General features: G+C 32.4%; 4 protein-coding genes and 1 pseudogene across 4 annotated transcripts; all 5 read right to left on the minus strand.

Annotated features, from left to right (window-relative positions):
• Positions 1-69: 69 nt before the first annotated feature.
• LOC100645294 lies at positions 70-4,291 on the minus strand. Its single transcript, XM_048409950.1, has 10 exons — positions 4,276-4,291; positions 3,811-3,995; positions 3,551-3,676; positions 3,364-3,481; positions 2,972-3,236; positions 2,706-2,816; positions 2,351-2,441; positions 2,149-2,285; positions 517-649; positions 70-450 (listed from the first exon to the last, which is right to left on the minus strand). The coding sequence occupies exons 1-10, from the start codon at positions 4,289-4,291 to the stop codon at positions 400-402; spliced, it is 1,233 nt and encodes a 410-aa protein (XP_048265907.1). The 3' UTR covers positions 70-399.
• A 526-nt stretch (positions 4,292-4,817) lies between these two features.
• Positions 4,818-7,371, minus strand: LOC125384629 (annotated as a pseudogene).
• On the minus strand, positions 7,368-11,016 carry LOC100645055. Its single transcript, XM_048410473.1, has 7 exons — positions 10,362-11,016; positions 10,173-10,290; positions 9,785-10,049; positions 9,542-9,658; positions 9,352-9,442; positions 9,135-9,271; positions 7,368-9,052 (listed from the first exon to the last, which is right to left on the minus strand). Exons 1-7 carry the CDS (start codon positions 10,449-10,451, stop codon positions 8,869-8,871), a joined length of 1,002 nt encoding a protein of 333 aa, XP_048266430.1. The 5' UTR covers positions 10,452-11,016; the 3' UTR covers positions 7,368-8,868.
• Positions 11,017-11,834: 818 nt separating this feature from the next.
• LOC110119693 lies at positions 11,835-18,700 on the minus strand. Its single transcript, XM_048409951.1, has 17 exons — positions 18,064-18,700; positions 17,868-17,985; positions 17,481-17,745; positions 17,238-17,354; positions 17,078-17,168; positions 16,865-17,001; positions 16,651-16,783; positions 15,424-15,465; positions 14,065-14,265; positions 13,806-13,931; positions 13,619-13,736; positions 13,231-13,495; positions 12,989-13,105; positions 12,799-12,889; positions 12,581-12,717; positions 12,364-12,496; positions 11,835-12,033 (listed from the first exon to the last, which is right to left on the minus strand). Exons 1-17 carry the CDS (start codon positions 18,151-18,153, stop codon positions 11,980-11,982), a joined length of 2,235 nt encoding a protein of 744 aa, XP_048265908.1. The 5' UTR covers positions 18,154-18,700; the 3' UTR covers positions 11,835-11,979.
• Positions 18,701-20,198: 1,498 nt separating this feature from the next.
• On the minus strand, positions 20,199-26,079 carry LOC100644571 (odorant receptor 9a). Its single transcript, XM_048410466.1, has 15 exons — positions 25,959-26,079; positions 25,342-25,903; positions 25,096-25,253; positions 24,909-25,008; positions 23,565-23,771; positions 23,035-23,305; positions 22,697-22,860; positions 22,445-22,570; positions 22,246-22,363; positions 21,872-22,136; positions 21,310-21,426; positions 21,130-21,220; positions 20,917-21,053; positions 20,472-20,604; positions 20,199-20,396 (listed from the first exon to the last, which is right to left on the minus strand). Exons 6-15 carry the CDS (start codon positions 23,039-23,041, stop codon positions 20,343-20,345), a joined length of 1,212 nt encoding a protein of 403 aa, XP_048266423.1. The 5' UTR covers positions 23,042-23,305; positions 23,565-23,771; positions 24,909-25,008; positions 25,096-25,253; positions 25,342-25,903; positions 25,959-26,079; the 3' UTR covers positions 20,199-20,342.
• Between the last annotated feature and the right edge of the window lie 425 nt (positions 26,080-26,504).

The following is a 26,504-nucleotide window of genomic DNA, read 5'->3' on the forward strand; positions in this document are numbered from 1 at the left end:
AACGGTGTTATTTGCGAGATGTGAATGTAATTTAAAAAAGTGGTGGATCCAGTTAGTTAATAGACTCAACTGTTGGAGTTTCATTATATGTATCTTGCTAAAATTAGTACATAAATGTAAATTTTCTCTGTGGCTCGATGGAACTAACTGAAAGAAATCTGTGAAATAGTGGTCAATTCATTATTTCGATAAGGTATATAACATGTTTTACACCCTGAAATATCAAATAATATTGAAAGATGGTTCAATAATTCTATTTACGTTTTTAATATAGTAATCTAAACGATTTAATATTAACTGTACATATCTTGGCTATATGATCTTAATATTTGCATTCCTGGTTAATCTTGTATCACAGCACAGTTTGACTAAATAATTTCAACAGATAAGGTATAACCATTATTTTAGCGACAATAACATCGTGAAGTAGGACATGCACGTTTTGAAGGTCTTGAAAGAAATTGTAAGTAGTTAATATAAGACGAGCAATTATTAGAATCATATAGTGATACATACCACTCCGAAATTTTCAATATTCATTTCGTACAGTCCGCCTGCCGTTAAGCTGCATAGTTTCCCACTTCTTATCTGCATCATGTAAAGTATTTTTTGAATTTGCACGGGTGTTTTATACCACATGGCACCATATCTATTATAACATTGAGAAAACACAATATTCGAATCAATCGATTCTTGATTGAGACTAATTATTAATTGCATATGAAGACTACAGAGAAAAATATGATAAGGTAGATTTTTTTATATTTTATTATTTAAGAAATTTTTTAATTTTATATTAATTGTCAGCCGATCTCCTAATACCAAATCTCTGATTCATTATCATAATATTAATTATATCAGCATGATATTGCTTTTTCGGGAATAATCGCGTAGCTATTGCATTTGTACTTTGCGCTAACATTTCGTAAATGTAGCAGTCTGCTTCTTCAAGACAGATTTGAAATTGAGGGTCTTGGGTCTCATTGTCTCAATCTATATTGAGCGATATTCCGATTGGTTGATCAAACTGATGACTCTACTTGGAAGATCTTCATTCACCCGGTTAAAACTTCCAAATTGAGCCATCAGTTTGATCAGCCAACACGGCGCAGCACACTCTGGAATTCTGTCCAGCGTGGGAAGAACCGCGCCGTATCTTGCGACTCGCCATCGGCGAGAGATTGGCCCCCGAGGCTGTCGTCGGGGCGATGCTGAGGGGGCACCAGGAGTTCATCGCCGTTTGCTCCTACTGCGAGCAAGTTATGCGCGTGAAGGAGCGAGCGGAGCGGGATAGGGAGAAGAGACAGGATCCTGTCAGGCTGCCGTACCCAAGGGACCCTGCACGCCGCAGGGTTGCGGAACCACCACCACTGCCGCCTTAGGTGCGTTTAAGGAGCCGTCACGCCGAGGAGGGTCTGGGCCCTCCCCGGACTTGCACGACGGTACGGGGAAGAGGCGTTAGGGGGTTTGTGGTCCCCCCCCCCCCTAGCGGCCCAAGTAAAGACAAGGACGCCTCCCTTAACAACAAATAGGGAGAAGACGAAAAAGTGCTCCGGCAGGATTTCGCAAGAGAACCCGGGCCACTTCTGCGAAATGTCAGGAAGACCACCGTGGGGTTTTAGTTGGTTTGAGTCCGACACTACCCTGTCGCCACCCAAAAGGAGGCAGGGTGTCCGAGAGGATTTCCCCACGTAAAAAGAAAAGTTTGATCAGCCAAGCGGAACATCGTTCAGTATAAATAGTGACAACGGGGCTCGAAACCCTCAGTTTTAGGTCTACCATCAAGAAGTAGACTGCTACATTTATGAAATGTTGGCGCAAAGTATAAGTGTAAAGTGCAAAGTGCAAGTGCAATAGTTACACGATTTTTCCCGAAAATCCGATATCACGACATCTCAGCATCGTAGAAGTTCAAAATCTAATTTAAAAAGAAACTTAATTATATGAGTTGTTTCATTTTTAAAATATTGCAGTTACCTATTTTAGAGTTGTTATTAAGTTTATATCATATATTATATATTATACTATATTATATATATATAAATTATATAGACACAAAAACTGAAGAAGAAATCAATAATAAATGGAATTATCATGTTTGTCTCGTATGGTTTACACACTGCACACGTATATTAGACATATATGTACATATTATTTCCTAGCTCAGCACAATGATCCAGAAGCACCTGTCCGGGTAGACTAAGCACAAATAAATGAAATTGGTTGGCTCCACAAAATACCACGCTTCTAATTGCTTCTTCCGGCTTATCTAAATTTATAACTGCCTGAAAAATAAAGCTATCAGTTAAATACATGTCTCTTTTTAATTTTGTTCGGTTTTGCTCCTTACTTGCAAGGCTGTTGCGCTGATTATCAACATATTTAATCCAACTTGGATCAAATAACTAGTTCGACTGCTTTCGTTTAGAATATTGTAGAACCTTAAAATATAATAAGAGAAAAAATTAGTTGCGTTTAATAATTTTTTGATAATCTACTGTTAGACCGCAAATGTTTATGCGTTTATGGGAAATTCAGAGATGCAAAATAATACAAAATGAATATAATACGCAAAAATATATGAAATATTCAAAGTATTGTATTCACTATGATATTTAGTTATTACTTTAGTCGTGTTTATAACAATATTTTATGTAAATATTCACAGCCTATTTATAATTTATTGTTACTCGACAGATACAAACTGGATGGCTTCGTTGTGCGTGATCACGCAATCCCTAATCTGTTTGTACATGTAACTTTCCGAAATAATTTGATTGGTGTCTAAATTTGTTGTTGCTCTTTGCACTTGGTTCCTGTATTTTTAACAACAGATAGAAAAAATAATTGTAACATCTTTTAAAATTCATTGTAGTGTCGTGTGAAAGCATTTGAATATTTATGCATATCTTTTGTAAATATATTATAATTATGATATGTGTCTACATGTTTCTGATAGCACCATATTTACCCACACACGGCAAACAATCCGCTATTATGATGAATTATAAGGATGTACAGTGAATCTACGGAAATTATGGTTACCACAACCATAATTGAGCCCCAAGCTAACTGCATATATACGTAGAAAAAATAGTCGGCGTCGTCAAAGATGATGTAATTAATTTTAAGCAGTTGCTGACGTGGTCGAGTTTCATTTAATGGGAGAACGACATCGAGAATGGGAGAAACTAGTGGGACCAGTAGAAATAATATCAAAGCGGTCAATAAAGATCCTGAAAAGAATAAACTCGATAACTTACCTGCAAAATACTGAAAGAAAGAATTTTTGTTATACGATATAGTAGTACGATAATATAGTAATATAATATAATATAATAATATAGTAATACGATAATATACTTCGATACAATTGAGCCATCTTGTTGCCTTGCATAACGGTTTGATTCAAAACGTACAATTCATTGTTTAATTTCAGCTGTTCCCATTGCTTTGCCACAAATTGAAGCAATTTGTTAAACTATGAATAATATATTGTGAATGTTTATTATATAGAAGAAACTTCTTATCTAATAATAAATTTACTTACATTTTGTCTGTTGATCTGGATATTTAATATTTTAATAGCACTGATCGTAGCTGCCATAAAATGTGGGAAAACGTCGATTACTGCGTCCATATCCTTGTCACATAACGAGGTATACAATTCTAGTGACTAATGATTGCAGGTTCCAATTGTTTAATAACATTACCTAATTATTTACTTTCTTGCGAGGAATTCATGTACTTTAGTATTCTCAATTTATCTATAACATTTTTCTACGAGAGGTTTACTAGATCCTTCCTTACCGTTGATATAATGTTGCCTATAATACTGATCACTACAGCAGTTACTATAAAATTCCTAAATCCATTTTTTTGACGTGGATCTTGCCCCAAAAGTTGCAAATATTTTTCTAGCATTTTATAGTGAGGAACATCAAATATATCAGGAGATTGTCTGTCAGTTTCCTGAAACGCTAAAGTACTCCAAGCTTAAATTAATTTCCCGATAATTTACATTAAGGATCATAAAAGAACAACATAAAATTGTAACTATCACTAGTAGACTTTTATGCATTTATGGGAAATCTCAAGGTAAAAAATGTACAAGGTATATATCATATGCAAAAATATACAAGACATTAAAAGTATAATAGGTAAAAAAGCTCTCTACTTAGCTTCCATTTTATTAATTATTTATAAAAATATTAATTTGCACAAATATCCGCGATTCAAAAAATGGTAACTATTTCGATTTTTGTATAAACTTACTTCGCTTACTAGCCATATCTCCTTTTTAACTAGAGTAACCGCTTCAGAAGAAAAACTGTCATGTGGAGAGTATGAAAGTTCTGTTTCTCAGGATCGTAGAAATCAATATGATATACGTATGTAAGTTTACACGACATTCGATACTATTAGACATCTGCAATTTTTCCATCAAGTATTAATGTGAATTTTTTCGATTTGCTGTCACACAAATATGAACTATCGTATAATTTTTAATTTGTGACATCATACTTGGAGAGAAAATTATGATTTCCGAGGTTTTATTGCAGCCTGTCAAAACGTTCTGCAGTATATGCAACACCTGTCATTATAGCTAGCATTATTATAGCTCTCTTAAATATTGATATCGTTTCGTAGAGCGTCCCAGTTAAATATTAATTGTAAGTGTCGAGAGATTTTTTGAAACATTGATTCTGAAAGACATTGTTCTTTTTATGAATAGCGTATTCTAGTTGTAATACTTTCTCCGACATTCGATTGAGGATTCTCTACCGATAAGCTTATCACTGTTCACAACACGCGAATATTGTAACAATAGGATTGTATTATCTTTGTTCTATCACCAATTTCATGTACTTAAAGTCGTATAATTATGCTTGAAGTAATGTAGGAAGTGAATTCTGTGAAATAATATGGAGTGTGTGTTATTCAGGTATGATATCTATACTAAAATATTAACACTGTATCTGAGGGGTGTTTTTATATCTTTATTCGCCAAAGTCATCCAATATGTTCAGTATTACATGCCAGCTATCTATTATATTAGTTGTACGCTTGGTAAAAGTGTGTATAATATACAGTTGATGATATTTGACTAGTAATTACATTTGACTAGTAATGCAGGTTCAGTCATTCACAGACATCAACATCGTAATGTAGGACATGCAAGTTTTGAAAGTCTGAAGATTAAAATATTCGTAAATAGAAGATAATATAGTATATATAAATATAGTGGTATACAAAAGTTCCCAGCCAGGTAGGTTTTCTATCTTATATCGTAAAAGCCGTATTTGATAGAATTTTATCTAATATGTAATATGTAATATTAATAAAGAGTATAATAAATAAAAGAACAGTGAACAGTAGTGAAACTAATAATAATTGTTTTATCGTTATAGTACAGTAATACTACGTAAGACTCTTTAAAATATCGCGTGTGTTATATCACATGAAAAATTAGAAATTTTTGTGCACCACTGTACGTATATATAACAGTGCTAGACTGATACATACTATTCCGAAGTTTTCTATATTCATTTCGTAGAATCCACCTGCCGTCAATGAACAAAATCTTTTGCATCTTATTTGCATCACGTATAGTACTTTTTGAATCTGCACGGGTGTTCCGTACCATGTGGAGCTGTAACTATTTTGATACAAGTAATTAATTTTGTTGGAGTCTGTAACTAATGTAGTCCATATGAGTACTTTTTTTAACACATACATATTATCTGCTAAATCAGAGCAATGATCCAGGAGAACCTGACCAGGTAAGCTAAGTAGAAACAAATGGAATTGACTAGCCCCACAAAATACAGCACTTCGCATTGCTTCCTCCGGTCTATCTAAGTTTACTACTGTCTGAAATATGAAGTAAAACAATTATTTACATAAAATTATTTTCAGTTTGTATTTGTTATCATTTTCAAAACTATACTTTACTTGGACAGCTGTCACGCTTATTCCCAACATATTCAATCCAACCTGAATTAAGTAACTACCTTGACTGCTTCCGTTCAATATATTGTAAAATCTTTAAAATTAATGAAAATGTATATTAGTAACATTACGTAATTTTTTAATTACTTTATCATTTTCAGTTAAGCTTTATCAATTAATAAATACATACAGTATGGCTTCACTGTGCATTATCGCACAATTCCGGATCTTTTCATACGTGTACTTTTCAGAAACAGCTGTGCCAGTAGAGTTGTTTGAATTCAGAGTTGCTTTTTGAATTCGGTGTCTACAGGTATGATAACAAAAATGGACATATGTACGTGTTATAATTGTAGTGATTGCAATATTTAAAAGTGCATGCGAGAATGGCGACCAATAACCGAATCTTGCATCACATTATGATATTTACCCACAGACTGCAAATAACCCACTGACGTGATGAATTATTAGCATGTATAACCAGTCTGCACTAATTATGGTGAACACAACAACAGCTGCTGCATAAAATAATTGCACGTATACGTAGAAAAAATAATCAGCACCGTTAAAAAATATGTAATTAACTCTTAGTAGTTGTTGGCGTGTTCGAGTCCCGTTTATTGGATGAACAATATCGAGAATGGGGAAAATTAGTGGCACCAGCAAGAACAACCCCAGAAAAGATACTAAAGTGTCTGAAAATTAGTATAATCGAATATTTACGAGTAAATAATTTTAAGTGTATGTCAGGGAGGACCATTTTTGTAAAAAACTAGAAATATTGAAAATCATGATGAGGATACCATGACTTACTATGGTAAAATTGCGCCATCCTGTTGCCTTGCATGACGGTTTCCTCTAGAATGTGCAGTTCGTCGTTTAATTTCAGCTCCTGCCATTGTTTTGCCACAAGTTGGAACAATTTGTGAAACTAGAAAAAAATAAGTTTCTATGCCTCTTGCATCGTTCAGGATTTTTTTATATAAAAAGAAATTAGCGCACATTTCGCCTGTTGAAATGCATATTTAATACTTTAACAGCGCTGATGGAAGATGCAAGAAAATGTGGCAAACACTCGATGACTCCATCCGTATCCTTGTTATGCAATGATGCAAGTAACTCTATTGTCTATCGATTGCAAGTCCCAATTGTTTAATGACATTAGCTTATTGTTAGCTTTATTACTTTTCACCATAATGATTATCGTGTTTTTCTTACCGCTGGGATAGTAATGCTTGCGATACTAATCACCACTATCATTACAATAATATTTCTAGTGCTACTTTTATGACGTGGATCTTGCCCCAAAAGTTGGATGTATCGTTCGAGTTTATTGTAGTAAGGTACGTGAAATATTTCAGAGCCTTCGTTTATCTGAAGCACTGAATACTCCAAGCTCACATTAATTACATATTCGCGTTATATTAAAGACGATAGAAATAACGATAACATAACATTAATTTCACTAACCACTGCGAGTTTTTATGCATTTATGGAAAATTTTAAGGGAAAGAGATGCAAAAAAATGTATATTATATGAAAAAATGTATAAAATAATCAATATATAATATTGTCTATAATATGTAACAGCTAAACACATTTTCTGCCTGGGTTCGACTTTTCCAATTATATTCATAGAGATATAGGTTTGCATAAACACCCGCAGTGTTATCATTAGTTTAAGAAGAACTAAATATTATTTATAGTTTTAGTGTAAATGTCTTTTCGTTACTGGCTATAGCTCGAGATTTCTAACGCTGGCGTTTTTAACTGGTGCGAGTGGTTTAGGAGAAATCGCGTATTTAACAAGTGTCGTATGGAGTACAAGTTTCCATCTAAGGATCGTGGAAATCAATATAGTTCATAGTAGTTGTACCAGGTGTTAGATGTTACTGAAAATGTATAATTTTGGTCATTATATATTATACTGATTCAGTTTCTTGTCGAACAGCTGTGCAAGTTGATATCATTTTTAATTTATTACATCATCATGGTTAAGAGTACTATGATTTTCTGATGTTCTTCTGGCTCCCATCAAAATATTCTGTGGAACATGAAAGGCTTATTATTATGTATAGTTATCCTGAAATATTGATACCGTCTCGTACGACATGCCAGTTAAATTTTAATGGTAAATACTAGCAGAGTTTTTGAAATTGTGACATTGATCTTGAAAGTCGATGTTCTTTTTATGCCCAGTGTATCCTAGTCTCTGACATTTTAGCGTTACTTCTTCGGACTTCTAATTGAGGATTCTTAACTGAGAAGGTTGTCACTGTTTGTCACACACGAATATTGGAATCAATGGATCTATGTTATCGTTAGACTTACCATTGCCGGCATCAATTTCATTCTTCTAAAATTGCGAAATTGTTTTTGAAGTAATGTAAATTGAATTCATTGAAATGATAGTAAATATGTGTTATGTGTGTTATTCAGGTATGATTTATGTGCTAAAATATTAACACTGTATAAGAGGGGTGATTTTTATATCTTTATTCGAAAATGTCATCAAATATGTCTAGTATTACATCTCAGCTATTTATTATACTAGTTGTATGCTTGATAAAATTGTGTATAACATACAGTGGATGAGATTACATTCGACAGGTAATGCATATTCAACCATTCAGGGACATCAACATTGTAATATAGGATATGCACGTTTTGAAGGTCTGAAGATTAAAATATACGTAAATAGTAGTTAATATACTATATGAAAATATATTGATTTGGAAAAGTTTTCAGCCAGAAATTTTATCTAATTTTGAATATGGGGACATAATAGATAATTGGAAACAGTAGAATAAATGATAATTGCTTTGTGGTTATAGTATAAACCTAATATATGGCATATACTCAGTAAGGTTTCTTAAAATATCGCTTTTGGGATAAGTAATGAAAAATCAGAAATTTTTATACACCACTGTACGTACATACATATAATATTGTTAAATTTATACATACTATTCCGAAGTTTTCTATATTCATTTCATACAATCCACCTGCCGTCAATGAACAAAACCTTCTGCATCTTATTTGCATCACGTATAGTACTTTTTGAATCTGCACGGGTGCCTTGTACCATTTGGAGCTGTAACTATTTGATACGGACATTTAATTTTATTCGAGCCTGATTGATATATATATATAGTTTATATGGATATTTTCTAAACACATACATATTGTTTGCTAAATCAGAACAATGATCCAGGAGCACCTGGCCTGGTAAGCTGAGTAGAAACAAATGAAATTGACAAGCGCCACAAAATACAGCACTTCGTATTGCTTCTTCTGGTCTGTTCAACTTTACCACGGTCTGAAAAATAAAATAAGATAATTATTTACCGTGATATATTTTAATTTGTATCCATTATCAATGTCAAGATTGTTTTTTACTTGAACTGCTGCTGTGCTAATACTCAATATATTCAATCCAACCTGAATTAAATAACTCCCTTGGCTGCTTTCGTTCAATATATTGTAAAACCTTTATAATTAATGGACATGTATATTAGTCATATTTCATAATTTTGTAATTATTTTGTCGACTTTTATTATGCTTTGTTGTTAATTAATTTATACGTACTGTATGGCTTCCTTATGCATTATCACACAATTTCGAAACTTTTCATACGTCGCATTCTCAAAAATACTTTCACGAGTAAGGTAGTTTGGATTCGCAGTTGCCTTTTGAATTTGATATCTGTTGTTAAGAAAACAAATAATGAAAACGTGTGTACTTAAAAAAATTATAGTTATTATAAAATTTACGAGTACATGCGAGAATAGCAACTAACAACCAAATTTTGCATAATATCAGGATATTTACCCACAGACCGCAAATAATCCACTACTGTGATGAATTATTAGCATGTATAACCAATCAGCACCTATTATGGTGAACACTACAACGATAGAGCTCCAAAATAATTGTAAATAAATGTAAAAGAAATAGTCGTCATCGTTAAAAAATATGTAATTAACTCTTAGCAGTTGTTGACGTGTTCGAGTTCCGTTTATTGGATGGACAATATCAAGAATTGGAGAAATTAGTGGCACTAGCAAGAACAATACCATAAAAGATACTAAAGTGCCTGAAAGTTAGTATAATTGATTATTTAGGTGTAAATAATTCTATGTATACGTTAAGGAAGATCTTTTATTTTAAACATTAAAAATATTGGAAATCGTGTTGAGAATTTAAATTCTTTACTTACTACGATAAAAGTGTGCCATCCTGTTGCCTTGCATGACGACTTCCTCTAGAATGTGCAATTCATTGTTGAATTTCAGCTGCTGCCATTGTCTTGCCACAAGTTGAAACAGTTTACTGAACTAGAGAAAGATAATTTTTTATGCCTCTTGTATAGTTCAAAATATTCTTATGTAAAAAGATATTTGCGCACATTTCGTTTGTTGAAATGCATATTTAATACTTTAACAGCGCTGATGGAAGATGCAACAAAATGTGGCAAACACTCGATGACTCCATCCATATCCTTTTTATGCAACGACGCAAATAACTCTATTGTCTATCGATTGCAAGTTCCAATTGTTTAATGAGATTACCTGATTATTAGCTTTATTACGTAGCATTCACTCGATTCAGTTTCCTCATTTTATCCTTCCTACTTTTCTATATAATGATCGAAATGTTGTTCTTACCGTTGGGATAGTGATGCTTGCGATACTAGTCACCACTATTGTTACAATCATATTTCTAGTGCTACTTTTATGACGCGGATCTTGCCCCAAAAGTTGGATGTATCGTTCGAGTTTATTGTAGTATGTCACATGAAGTATTTCGGGGTTCCCGGTTTTCTGACGCACTAAATACTCCAAGCTCAGATTAATTATCCCATGAGGTTATATCAAATACCGTAGAAGTAACATCAACATGACATCAATATGTCTAGACTGCGGATTTTTATGCATTTATAGGATTTTCAAGGTAAAGAAACGCAAAGAATGCACATGATATACAAAAATAAATAAAATATTCAAAATATAATATTCTTCATAGAATGTACAAGGTAAAATCATATTTTGCCTGAGTACGATTTTTAAAATGATATTCCTATAAATACAGGTTTGCATAAATATCCACAGGCTTATCATTAGTTTAAAAAGAACCACTTATTTTGATGTGATGTAGATCTCTTTCCCTTACTGGTTGTGTAGCCTCAGGTTCCAAACGTCGACTTCTTTATCTTGTGTAACCGCTTTTGGAGGAACCGCGCGTTTAAGAAGTGTCGTGTGGAGTATGAGGTCTCATTCTGAAGTCGTAAAAATCAATATGCTCATATGTAGTTATGCTGTATATTCAATGTTGCTGCAAATGCGTCAATTTTGTCATTACATATCATTGCGTATCGATTTGTTGTCAGGTAGTCTACTACGGTATCACTTTAAAACTTGTAACATCGTCTTTGATGCGAAAATGATGGCCTTTCGAAGTTCTTGTAACACATGTTGAATGCAACACAATGAACATGCCACTCGGCAGGATATGGATGAGCAGTTATTATAATTGAGTATTGGTATACCAACTGAGTATTGATTATGAGTGGTAGGGAATTCTTCATAGCGCTGACTCCTTGAAAACGTTTCTTTTTGTACACAGTGTATTCAACTTCGAATACTTTCGCCGATTCTCAATGAAGGATTCTCCACCGATAAGTTTATCACTGTTTGCCACACGCGAATATTGTTACAATAGATATATCTTATCCTTACACGTACCATTATGCGGGATCAATTTCATTCTTCTAATGTTGTGAAATTGTTTTTTAAGTAACGTATAGAGACTTCATTGGAATGGTAGTGAATGCGTGTTATTTAGGTACGATTTATGTGTTAAGACGTTAATACTGTATATGAAGGATGTGTTTTATATATTTATTCACCAATGTCATCCAATATGTCCAGTATTACATGTCAGCTATTTATTATACTAGTCTTATACTTGGTAAAGTTGTGTATAACATACAGTGGATGAGATTACATTCGATAGCTAATGCATGTTCAATCTTTCATGGACATCAACATTGTAATATAGGATATGCACGTTTTGAAGGTCTGAAGATTAAAATATTCGTAAACAGTACTTAATACACTATGTGTAAACATATTGGTTTAGAAAATTTTTCAGCCAGATTGTTTTCGAATTTTATATTGTGAAATCGGCATTTGATAAAATTTTATCTGATTTTAAATATGGGGACATAACAGGTAATTCAACAGTAGAACAATTGAAAATTACTTTATGGTTATAGTATAAATCTAATATATATTATATACTTCGTAAGGTATCTTAAAATATGGCTTTTGCGGTATGTAATGAAAAATCAGAAATTTTTATACATCACTGTACGTACATACATATAATATTGTTAAATTTATACATACTATTCCGAAGTTTTCTATATTCATTTCATACAATCCACCTGCCGTCAATGAACAAAACCTTCTGCATCTTATTTGCATCACGTATAGTACTTTTTGAATTTGCACGGGTGCTTTATACCATTTGGAGCTGTAACTATTTGATGCGGACATTCAATTTTATTCGAGTCTGATTGATATATATATATATAGTTTATATGGATATTTTCTAAACACATACATATTATCTGCTAAATCAGAAGAATGATCCAGGAGCACTTGGCCAGGTAAACTAAGTAGAAACAAATGAAATTGACAAGCGCCACAAAATACAGCACTTCGTATTGCTTCTTCTGGTCTGTCCAAGTTGACCACGGTCTGAAAAATAAAATGAGATATTTAATTACCGACATCTATTTTTAATTTGTATTTGTTATCATTCTCAAGATTGTTCTTTACTTGAACTGCTGCTGTGCTTATACTCAATATATTTAATCCAACCTGGATTAAATAACTACTTTGGCTGCTTTCGTCCAATATATTGTAAAACCTTTATAATTAATGGAGATATATATTAGTTATATTTCATAATTTTTTAATTATTTTGTCTACTTTTATTATGCTTTGTTGTTGATTAATGTATACATACTGTATGGCTTCTTTATGCATCATCACGCAATTTCGGAATTTTTCATACGTCTGATTCTCAGAATCTTTTTCACCAGAAAAGTAATTTAGATTCGCAGTTGCTTTTTGAATTTGATATCTATGGTTATGAAAAGAAATAATGAAAATGTGTGTACTTGATATGAATATAATGATTATAATATTAACTAGTACATGCGAGTATGGCGACTAATACCAACTCTTGCATAACATCATGACATTTACCCACAAACTGCAAATAATCCACTACTGTGATGAATTATTAACATGTATAACCAATCTGCACCGACTATGGTAAGCACCACAACGACAGTGCTCCAAAATAATTGTAAATAAATGTAAAAGAAATAGTCATCACTGTTGAAAAATATGTAATTAACTCTTAGTAGTTGTTGGCGTTTTCGAGTTCCGTTTATTGGATGGACAATATCAAGAATTGGAGAAGTTAGTGGCACCAGTAAGAACAATACCATAAAAGATACTAAAGTGTCTAAAAGTTAGTATAATTGATTATTTAGGTGTAAATAATTCTATGTATACGTTAAGGAAGATCTTTTATTTTAAACATTAAAAATATTGGAAATCGTGTTGAGGATTTAAATTCTTTTCTTACTACGATAAAAGTGCGCCATCCTGTTGCCTTGCATGACGACTTTCTCTAGAACGTGCAATTCATTGTTTAATTTCAGTTGCTCCCATTGTTTTGCTACAAGTTGGTACATTTTGCTGAACTAGAAAAAGGATAAGTTTTTATGCCTCTTATATGCAAAACTTTCTTATGCAAGAAGATATTTGCGCACATTTCGTTTGTTGAAATGCATATTTAATACTTTAACAGCACTGGTGGAAGATGTGACAAAATATGACAGACACTCGATCACTCCATCCATATCCTTTTTATGCAACGACGCAAATAGCTCTATTGTCTATCGATTGCAAGTCCCAATTGTTTAATGAGATTACCTGATTATTAGCTTTATTACGTAGCATTCACTGAATTCAGTTTCCTCATTTTATCCTTCCTACTTTTCTATATAATGATCGACATGTTGTTCTTACCGTTGGGATAGTGATGCTTGCGATACTAGTCACCACTATTATTACAATCATATTTCTAGTGCTACTTTTATGACGCGGATCTTGCCCCAAAAGTTGGATGTATCGTTCGAGTTTATTGTAGTATGTCACATGAAGTATTTCGGGGATCCCGGTTTTCTGACGCACTAAATACTCCAAGCTCAGATTAATTACCCCATGAGGTTATATTAAATACCGTAAAAGTAACATCAACATGACATCAATATGTCTAGACTGTGGATTTTTATGCATTTATAGGATTTTCAAGGTAAAGAAACGCAAAGAATGCACATGATATGCAAAAATAAATAAAATGTTCAAAATATAATATTCTTCATAGAATGTACTAGGTAAAATCATATTCTGCCTGAGTACGATTTTTAAAATGATATTCCTATAAATACAGGTTTGCATAAATATCCACAGGCTCATCATTAGTTTAAAAAGAACCACTTATTTTGATGTGATGTAAATCTCTTTCCCTTACTGGTTGTGTAGCCTCAGGTTCCAAACGTCGACTTCTTTATCTTGTGTAACCGCTTTTGGAGGAATCGCGCGTTTAAGAAGTGTCGTGTGGAGTATGAGGTCTCATTCTGAAGTCGTAAAAATCAATATGCTCATATGTAGTTATGCTGTATATTCAATGTTGCTGGGAATGCGTCAATTTTGTCATTACATATTATTGCGTATCGATTTGTTGTCAGGTAGTCTACTACGGTATCACTTTTAAACTTGTGACATCGTCTTTGATACGAAAATGATGGCTTTTCGGAGTTCTTGCAACACATGTTACGGCACTCGGCAGGACATGGATGAGCAGTTATTATAATTAAGTGTTGGTATACCAACTGAATATTGATTATAAGTGGTGGGAAATTCTTCATAGCGTTGATTGCTTGAAAACATTTCTTTACTTACTACGATAAAAGTGTGCGGTGTATTCGAGTTCGGATACTTTCCTCGATTTTCAATTAAGAATTCACCTTCGACATATTTATCACTGATTGCAACACGCGAATATTCTAACAACAGAACCGTTATCTTTGTACTTGTACCAATTTTATCTGCCTAAATCTGTATAATTATTCTTGAAGTGGTGTCGAAAGAATTCAGTGAAATGGTAGCAAATGTACTATTTAGGTACGAATTATGTACTGAAATATTAACACGGTATCTGAAGTGTGTGGTTTTATATTTCTATTCGTCTGAGTAGTTCAATATATCCAGTATTACATGTAAATTATCTATCATATCATTTCTATACTTGATAAAACTGTATATAACACACAGTGGATGTATGAACGATTACATTCGACAGATAGTGCTGAGTTAATCTTTCACTGACATCATCATTGTAATATAGGACATGCACGTTTTGAAGGTCTGAAAATTAAAATATTCGTAAGTAGCGGATAATACATATACGTATATACAGGATGTTTGGCTATAAGCGTAACAAAATTTAAGGGATGATTCTTGAAGCTAAAATAAGATAAAATCAAAAATAAAAAAATTCCGTCTTCTGATTTGTTTTTCAGTCATTGTCGATTAAAAATTGTCCGAAATATTCCTGTGCTCGAGCAAGCCTCCTTACACGAACGAAAAATATTTAGATCAACCTAAGCAACGGAGTGCGCAGGGATCCTCAAATCGAACGATATACGGGCAACAGATTCCCTCGCACAAATGTAGAGAAAAAAGAAAAGAGAAAAGCTGTAGAGAAGAAAATAATGACATTCGAAGTCGCAAATTATCCTGCACGACGTTTTCTAAGAAAAATCGGTCAACCACAGACGGGGCAATGGTGGTACGTGTGTGAAATTTATATAAACATTGTTTATGTATGCCATTATTTATCATTTATTTATGGAGACAAAGAACTAGGAGAAACATTAATCCTCTCTACTTGAAAATTCCACGAGGCGATTTTCGATATGCTGTTATGTACTTTAATAAGTAGACAAGTATAACGTGTATTCTACGATTTTTCTGAGAAAACATTGCGCAGGACGATTTAGGTTTTCGAAAGTCATTACCATCTTCTCTACGGCTTGTGCGAGGGAACCTGCTGCCCATGTGTTGTTCGATTTGAGGATCACTGTGCACCCCACTCCTTAGGTTGACTTAATTTCGTTCCTGTAAGGGCGCTTGCTCGCATACAGGGATATTTCAACCAATTTTTAATTGGTAATAATCAACAAACGAATCAGAAAACGCAAATTTTTTATTCTTGATTTTCATTTTATTTTAGCTTCAAGAATCACACCTTAAATTTTTTTATACCTATAGCTAAACACTCTGTATAGTAGTATGCAGCAGTTTTCACCCAAATAGACCTTTCACATGATATTATAAAAATGATATTTGAAAGAATTTTATCTGATATTGAGTATAAGGGCATAACAGGTAGAAAGAGACAGTATAACAAATGATACTTGCTTTATGGTCATACTATACTATGTACTTCGAAAGGTTCTTTAAAATATCATTTTTGCGATATTTAATGTAAAATCAGAAATTTTTATACACCATTGTACGTACGTATAATATTATTATATTTATACATACTATTCCGAAGTTTTCTATATTCATTTCATACAATCCACCTGCCGTTAATGAACAAAACCTTTTGCATCTTATTTGCATCACGTATAGTACTTTTTGAATCTGCATGGGTGCCTTGTACCATTTGGAGCTGTAACTATTTTGATACGAGCATTTAATTTTATCCGAGCCTGTGATTAATATATATAGTTTATATGAATACTTTCTAAACACATACATATTATCTGCTAAATCAGAACAATGATCCAGAAGCACCTGGCCAGGTAAACTAAGTAAAAGTAAATGAAATTGACAAGCCCCACAAAATACTGCACTTCGTATTGCTTCTTCCGGTCTGTCTAAGTTTATCACTGTCTGAAGAACAATATAAACAAATTATTTGCCCGAAACTATTTTTAATATTTGTTATCATTTTGATGATTGTTTTTACTTGAACAGCTGTTGCGCTTATCCCCAACATATTCAATCCAACCTGAATTAAGTAACTACCTTGACTGCTTTGTTTCAATATGTCTGAAAATCTTTAAAGTTAATGAAGATGTATATTAGTGACATTTCGTAATTTTTTGATTATTGTATTAAATACAGACCGTATGGCTTCATTGTGAATTATTGCGCAACTCCGGATCTTTTCATACGTATAATTCTCAGACATAGATTCACCAGTAAAGTTGTTTGGATTCACAGTTGCTTTGTGAACTCGGTATCTGCGGTTATGATAACAAATAATGAGTATGTGTATACTTAGTATAAATATAGTGATTACAATATTTACTGGTGCATGAAAGAATGACGAGTAATAACCAAGTCTTGCATATCATTATGACATTTACCCACAAACCGCAAATAATCCACTACTGTGGTGAATTATTAGCATGTATAACCAGTCTGCACTAATTATGGTGAATACTATAACGACGGAGCTCCAAAATAATTGTAAATATATGTAAATGAAATAGTCGTCGTCGTTAAAAAATATGTAATTAACTCTTAGTAGTTGTTGGCGTGTTCGAGTTCCGTTTATTGGATGGACAATATCGAGAATAGGAGAAACTAGTGGCACCAGCAAGAACAATACCATAAAAGATATTAGAGTGTCTGAAAATTAGTACAGTTGATTTTTTACGTATAAATAATTTTATGTATGTTAGGAAGTACTGTTTTGGTTAAAAATTAAAAATATTGGAAATCATGATGAGAATTGGGATAGCTTTACTTACTACGATAAAAGTGCGCCATTCTGTTGCCTTGCTTGACGACTTCCTCCAGAACGTGCAATTCGCCATTTAATTTCAGTTGTTCCCATTGTTTTGCCACAAGTTGGAACATTTTGTTAAACTTGAAAAAGATAAGTATTTATCCATTTAACAACGTGTGTAGTTGACAATTTCTTTACATAAAAAGAAATTAGCGCACACTTCGCCTGTTGAAATGCATATTTAATATTTTAACAACACTGGCGGAAGATGTGACAAAGTGTGGCAGACACTCGATGACTCCATCCATGTCCTTCTTATGCAACGACACAAGTAACTCTGTGGTCTATCGATTGCAAGTCCCAATTGTTTAATGACATTAGCTTATTGTTAGCTTTATTACTTTTCACCATAATGATTATCGTGTTTTTCTTACCGCTGGGATAGTAATGCTTGCGATACTAGTCACTACTATTACTACAATAATATTTCTAGTGCTACTTTTATGACGCGGATCTTGCCCCAAAAGTTGGATGTATCGTTCGAGTTTGCTGTAGTAAGGCACTTGAAATATTTCGGGACCTCCGGTTATCTGAAACACTGAATACTCAAAACCCACATTAATTACACCATCGTGTTATATCAAATAGCATAGAGAAAACATCAATATAGGATTAATACCATTAGTCACTACGTGTTTTTATATATTTATGTGAAGTTGCAAGGAAAAGAGATGTAATGAATGCATATAATATTTAAAAATACACAGGATGTTCGGCTACAGGTGTCAGGAAATTTAGGAGGTGATTCTTGAAGCCGAAATAAGACGATCATCAACGATCATATCATATGCCAAAATGTATAAAATATTCAAAATATAATATTGCCTGTAATATGTAACAGGTAAAAATATCTTTTTCCTAGGTTCGATTTTTCAAATCTATTCATACAAAGTGGGATTTACATAAATATCTGCAGCCCAATTATTAATTTAAAGAGAACTAAATATTTTAGTTTTAGTGTAAATCTCTTTCCCTTACTGGCTGTTGCTTCAGGTTTCAAACGTCGGCCTTTTTAATTTGTGTAACCGCTTTCAACAAGAAATCGCGTGTGTAAGAAGCGTCGTATGGAGTATGAGATTCCCTTCTCGTAGAAATCAATATGCTTCATATGTAGTTATACTGGACATTCAATGTTACTGGAAATGCATAATTTTCGTCATTAAATATTATAGTAAATCGATTTGTTGTCAAGTACCTTGCTACGATATCATTTTTAAATTTGTGATATCATCTTTGACATCATAATGATGGCTTTCCGACGTTCCTGTAAGACATGTTACATCGCTCTGCGGGACATGGTACAGCTGTTATTGTAATTAATTATGGTATACCAACTAAATAATTTATTGTGAATGCTAACAGAGTATTCGTAGCGCTGGCTGCTTGAAAACATTTCTTTTTATGCACAGCGTATCCTAGTTATAACACTTCCTCTGACTTTCAATTGAAAAGTCTCAGTGAAGAGTTTATCATTGTTTGCAACACATGAATATTGTAACAATAGAAGTGGCATTTATTTCAACTTCTTAAGATTGTCAAGTTATTTTTGAAGGAAATGTAAGGAAGATTCAGTGAAATAATAGTGAATGTATATTATTTAGCTTTGATTTATGTATTAAAGTATTAACACTGTATTTGAAGTGTGTGATTTTATATCATTATTTGCAGATTCATTGAAATCGTTCAATTTATTCAATATGACATATCGGCTATTTATTCTTATGTCAGATAAAACTGTGTAGAACATACAGTAGATATGATTACATTAGACAGGTAGTGCGGATTCAATATTTCACTGATATTAACCTTGTAATATAGGACATGTATACTTTGACAGTTTGAAGATTAAAATATTCATAAATAGTACGTAATATAATATATGTAACTATTGTAGTTAGGAAGTTTTCAGCCAGGTTCTTCACTTTATATTGTAAAAACGATATTTAAAAAAATCTTATGCAATACTGAATATGACAGCATAACAAGGAAAAAGATACAGTAGCACAAATCATAATTGGTTTATGTTCATAGTGTAGTATGTACTTCATAATATTCATTAAATTATCGCTTTAAAAATATGAAATGAAAAATTAGGAATTTTTGTGCACTTTTCTAGTTACATATAATAGTGTTAGTTTTATTAATGCTAGTTCAATTAGGACCCGTATTATTTCTGTTTACCTTGATGATGTTAATAAATATGTATACATACATACATTGTACTTTTTGGCGATATTTAAAAAGATCCAGTACAGTAATTTTTGGGAAGGAACACAGTATTACTTACGAATTAAAGTATATCAACTAATCATCGTGATTTATTAATTTTATTTGTACGTTCGATATAATAACAAACTATTATATCGGTTATTATACCATCTTCATGCTTACTCAGTCCAAGTATAAAATGCAACGGATATAGAGGTAACAGTTAACTTCATCCTTTCAATGACAACATCATCGTAATGTACGATATGCAGGTTTTGAAGGTCTTACAATGAAAACGATTATAAATAATGGTTGATATAGTACAACAATTACAATCGACTTATGCTGTGTTACATACAGTTCCAAAGTTCTCAATGTTCATTTGGTACAATCCACACGCAGTTAGTGTACATGGGCTTCTAGTTCTTATTTGCATCATGTAAAGCATTTTTTGAGTTTTTACTGGTACTCCATACCATGTAGAACCGTATCTGTTTCGATGTCAGTAAAATATTACATTCTATGATTAATAAGAAGCAGCAGAATCTTGATTATCTGATCTAATCATGATCTAATCGAATAGCTTTGTTTGGACATAGGAAAGCATCATTTACTTTGAATTATTTTATAAATACTAATATCAGAAGCGAACAAAAATGTTTGGATAAAAAAGTAAAAATTTTCAGTTCCTATTCTTATTTTTCAATCTCTCATATACAGAATCATCCACAAATTTTCATTAATCTGTGATCTGATAATCGAGATTCTACCGCAGTTACGTTTCGAAAGCACTAAACACGTACAATTGTTTCGTTAGTTCGGTGCAATGATCTACAAGTATCTGTCCAGGTAAACTGAGCATAAATAAATGAAACTGATTAGCTCCGCACAATACAGCGCTTTTAATTGATATTCCCGGTCTATCTAAATTAATGACTGTCTGCAAATATAAAACAGTTGATTAGGTTAATGATTTTTCAAGTTTTGCTAGATTTTCACTGTATGAGTGTCTTTACTTGAACGGCAGTTGTGGTTATACCAATCATAGTTAGTCCAATTTGAATCATATAGCTAATTCGATTGTTCTCATCTAATATATCATAAAAGCTAAAAATGCAACAAGCAAAAATGATTAATGTCGTTCAATAATAATTTAAAAATTTATTATACTATATCGTTATTTGTTAAATACAAACTCTATGGCTTTATTGTGCATGATCACGCAATTTCTGATCTGTTTGTATGTGTAATGTTCCGACATAACTTCATTAGTAAATGAACTTAAGTGCCTTGTTTTTTTCTGGATTTGATGCCTGGATATATAACAAGAATTAAAAGAAATTATCATAATATCTGTTGGTACATACAGTGGATGACTAAAGCATATATGTTGTTTCACTTATACATCAATTACATATGTTTTATAAAACGTTTTGAAACTTTATTAACACTAATGCGACACATCTGTCATTATTGTATTAGTAAAGTTTCAAACCAACCTAAAATTGTATATAAATGTATATAAATGTATATAAATGGATACAAAAGCTATAAGACATTTACTATCAAAGAAGTAAAAGATTAGTATTTGGATGCTCAAGTACTTTCGTCATCCACTGTAATAAACATCTGAAAAACTTCAACATCTGTAATATTATAATTATGGTGCAACGTATTAAAAATGTGCTAATATGTTTAAGCGGTAGTGAATATACATAATTATATGTAATATAATTGTATTGAGTAAATAATATTCACCCACATACTATAAATAGTCCACTATTATGGTGAACTATCAGCATCAATAAAGAATCTACGGTAACTATGCTTATTGAAACTACTATTGCCGCCCAAGATAACTGTAAGTACACGCAGAAAAAATAATTACGGCTATCAAAAAACACGTAATTAACATTAAGTAGTTGTTGCCGTGGTCGAGTTTCGTTTAGTGGAAGAAAGATATCCATCATAGGAGAAATCAGTGGAACGAATAAAAAGAGTACCATAAATGTCATTAATGTATCTGAAAAGATTAGAATTAATCATTCAAGTGCGAAATATTAAGTGGTATGAATCTGTTTTTACGTGTACTAGAAGTAAGCCGTTTAAAAAATTAAGACACGATAACTTACTTCGATACAATTTCGCCAATTTACTGCCCCGTATGGTGACTTCTTCCAGAATGTACAAATCTTGACTTAATTTCAGCTGCTGCCATTCTTTTGTTATAGAATCGAACAATTTTCTAAACTAGAACGTAAAACGTGTTGTCATATCTTTATAACATGCTTTCGTCTGCAAAGATTATTCAATAATAATAAATACACGTACATTTTCTCTGTTGAGATAAACATTCATTATTTTAACGAAACTGGTCACAATTGCAGCTAAATGTGGCAAACACTCCAGCATCACGTCCAAATTCTTGGTGTATAATGATTCGTACAATGCGATTGACTAATGAATTATAAATTCCAGTTGTTTAATGACATTACTTGACTATTTAATTTATTACGCAGAATTCAATCAATTGCCTCATATTAACTATTTCTATAACTTGCACCCACGGTATGATTATCTTACCATTGGAATAAGTACGGTTGTTATACTAGTCATCATTATAATCACAGTGATCAATCCATTTTTTTGGTGTGGATCTAGCCCCACAAACCTCAAATACTTCTTGATCATGTTATAATAAGGAATGTCATATATATTGGGATACTGTTCCCCGGTTTTCTGAAATACTATATAATTCGCAAATTAAATAAAATTATTTGAATGAATTATATTTGAATAAAACTATCGATATAAAATATATACAGAAATATAACTCAGATACCGTTAATATTATTAGTAAACGAAACGTTAGATATTTTGATCGCGGTATAATATAAGTATATTGCGTTCCTTCCTCTTACCGTCCATGTTTCCAAATTTCGAAACAGCGACTTGTAAAGAAACGCAACGCACGGAACCACAAACTCAATAAAACTGGCATGCCGGGCCGAAGGCATGAAGCGATTCTTTATAGATCCAAAGTATCAAGCAGTAGTAAATTGATTCGGTAAAGTGTAGAGAAACTTAATGACAATATTTTCATATTATTTCATTTATTGTATCGAGGCAAAACAATTTGATTGCTGGTATTATTGTATAAGCAGTTTGTACGGTAGTTACATATGTGCATACCTATAAGAAAATAACGTAATCGTTCTTTTAAGGAACTGCCAATTTCAGTTAGGATGCACATTATAAAATATCAATCATCCCTTTCTAAAACTGTCGCTTGTTGGACGATTCGTTGGAAGACAACGAATTAGTCCCCTATTGTTAAAGAACATAGATACCTCGAAGATAAATGTAGAGATATAGACAGAGGAGAGATTACGAATATGAGATAGGGTAGAAATATGAGAGAACAAAATTCTATTCCGTACATAGTACTTACAGTTACAATTACAGTACAGTTCTGACAATTTTGATAATGTCGATCAATATGAATTTTGTACATCACGCGTTATGACGACTAGAACACTCTCTCCTAGCAACCATTGCTGATAGATATCGTTCTTTTATTTAATATACATTTTACGTTTTAGTCGCAGTAGGAAGTGTCTTCACACTCTTTCTGAAGTGAAACTCACGTTGGTTTACTCTGTGATTTTGAAACAAAACAAAAAAACGGGAAGTTATACTACTATAATCGAGATCTAGTAAATCAATGAAGATGTGAAGTGCTTGTGGTTTTGATTGTGGTATAATAAGAAAAACTGAAATAACGAATTGGTAGAAATATGAGAAATACTATATTGCTAGTTGTATATAGTTGGCCTATATGTGCGCCAAAATTAATGAAGATATTACTGCTAAGAATGTATGTAACTTGCATACAATTAGCAAATAACCTGCACTCTCCAGTAAAAGAAAATCACTAAGGACGCTAATTTTAGTAGATGAATTGATTTAAATTCCATTCGACAAATTCAGATGCCCAACCAGAATTTTTCACGGCAAAAATAATATTTTCCGAATATTTTAAAGGCGAATTGTACATTCAGTGCCTATCGTGTCGATCAACTTTTTTTCTCAAAAGTAACACGGTTTCACCTTACTATCGTAATTTTTAATAGTTCGATTTTACCTACATTTAGAAAAAGTACAAAATGAAATGTTGATTGCGGTTCTTAACAGAGGATTGCTGTACACATAATTGAAACTATTTAATTCTTTAAGAAAGTACTGTGAGTTTATTTTACTATTTTAGATATTATAGCTAAGTGAAGGTTCTTCTACGAACGAGAAAAGTTATGGTTATAATGTAACTTACAAGGCATGCGTATTTCTGAAATTTTGTTTCCGACCTTGTTATAGTTGAACAATGAAAAACCTTCTTACACACAATCCGAAAATAAACTTTTTTGTGATAATGTACAAAGAATTCAGAGGAATAGAGTTTTATAATCTTATTTGCATTTTCGACAAAATCATTTCATTCCATAAGTATATAATCGTGTCAGTTACGTATTGTGCAAGATGCAGGTATCATAATTTCAACTAAAATTATGGTCGCTTTATTCTACTCCTTATTTTATAAGACGAAGATGAAACTTACTGTGTACATGTAATAGAAGAATAATATATATATGGGGAAGAAATCTAGTAAGTACTAATAGTAGCTAATCGTTAATTTAGACATGTAATTTTATTACACAATAATTTTTGTTTGCATATTCAATAGGGTGATTTAAATAATACAAAATTAATGATATATGTCGGTTACTTTTACTATTACCTGCATTCTTGTTTAGTCCAAATTCAATGTCAGAATATAATGACTATGCTACCATATTTCCCACAGCTGACGTGGAAGCATTATTCTGCCGACGTTATCACTGTGAAAGACGACATGCACGTTTTAAAGGTCTTAAAATTTAAAATAATCGGAAAGTAGATAATATACAATTACGGTTTACACATACAAGTACAGCATTATAAAAATACATAATATTCCGAAGTTTTCCATATTCATTTCGTGGAATCTATCTGCTGTTGAGACACATGGCTTCTTCCTCCTTTTTGCGTCACGTAAAACATTTTTTGAATTTTTACTGATATGTTATACCATGGGGAATTGTACCTATTTCAATTCGGTTAAACGTTACATTGCAGATTAGTATGATAACTTGCATATGATGGCCACACTAAATACGACACTAAACACGTACTATTGTTTCATTAAGTCAGCATAATAGTCTAGAAGTATTGTCCAGATAAACTGAGCACAAACTAATAGAACTGAATGGCTCCACAAAATACACCACATTTAAGAGCTCGTACTGGTGTATAAAAATTGACAACTGTCTGAAACATAAGGATAAACTACTGTCTCTAACGCTTCAAAACGAAAACTCAAATTGTTTGGTCCAACTTTTAAAAATTGATTCGATTTCGTATATCACTTTTTACAGTGATAATATTTCCATTCAATTGGGTCACTTCATTGTCTTGTAAGACTATTTTTTCTAGAGGGGATAATTCATTATTTCATTACAACTACTGCCACTCTTTCGACGCGAAATCGAACATCTTGTTAAACTACAATATATAAAATACCATGTCCTTTCAACATTTCAACATTTGCTGCCTGAAATCTACTTTGTATAATAAATAATTGGCGTACGTCCTTTCTATACATATGTATACTCGATAATTTAACGATACTGGGCATATAAGCAGCTACATTCGGTAGACATTCAAACACGGCATCCACATTGTTCGTACAGATTCCTGCATATAATTCTAATAACTAACGATTCGAACTCCGACTGTTTGTCAATCTTACCTGATTATTTAATCTGTTACGTGCAATTCACTCTTCAGTTTCTTCTTTTTATTTATAATAACTATATAGAAACTATTCTTCTTCTTACAGATGGCTGGAGTATGCTTGTGATGTTAATCATCACAACAATTGTGCTAGTATTTCCGGAATTCTTCCTTTTGACGTGGGAGTAGTTCTACTAATTGTAAGTACTTCTTGAGTACTTTATGGTACTAGATTTCAGACATATCACGATACTGTCTTACGTTTCCCTGAAATTCTTAATATAATACTTTTGCGAGCGATTTTAAATATAATTGATTGATTTTAATCGCGAAGTAAATATTATCTCGTTGTACCTTTGCCTTACTGTCCATGAGATCAGATTTTTAAAATAGCGTCATGGTAGTTAATGAATCCACATGCAAGCGTAATTCTGTTTGTAACTATTTAATGTTTGTAAATTATATAAATGTACCTATTCATTTCCAGAACTGACGGACAATATCTAGTAAACACAGTTGTACTAAATACTCAGCATTACATGAAGTACGAAATTGCAATCAT

Source organism: Bombus terrestris, chromosome 11, assembly GCF_910591885.1.
Source record: "Bombus terrestris chromosome 11, iyBomTerr1.2, whole genome shotgun sequence".
NCBI classification, from domain to species: Eukaryota; Metazoa; Arthropoda; class Insecta; order Hymenoptera; family Apidae; genus Bombus; species Bombus terrestris.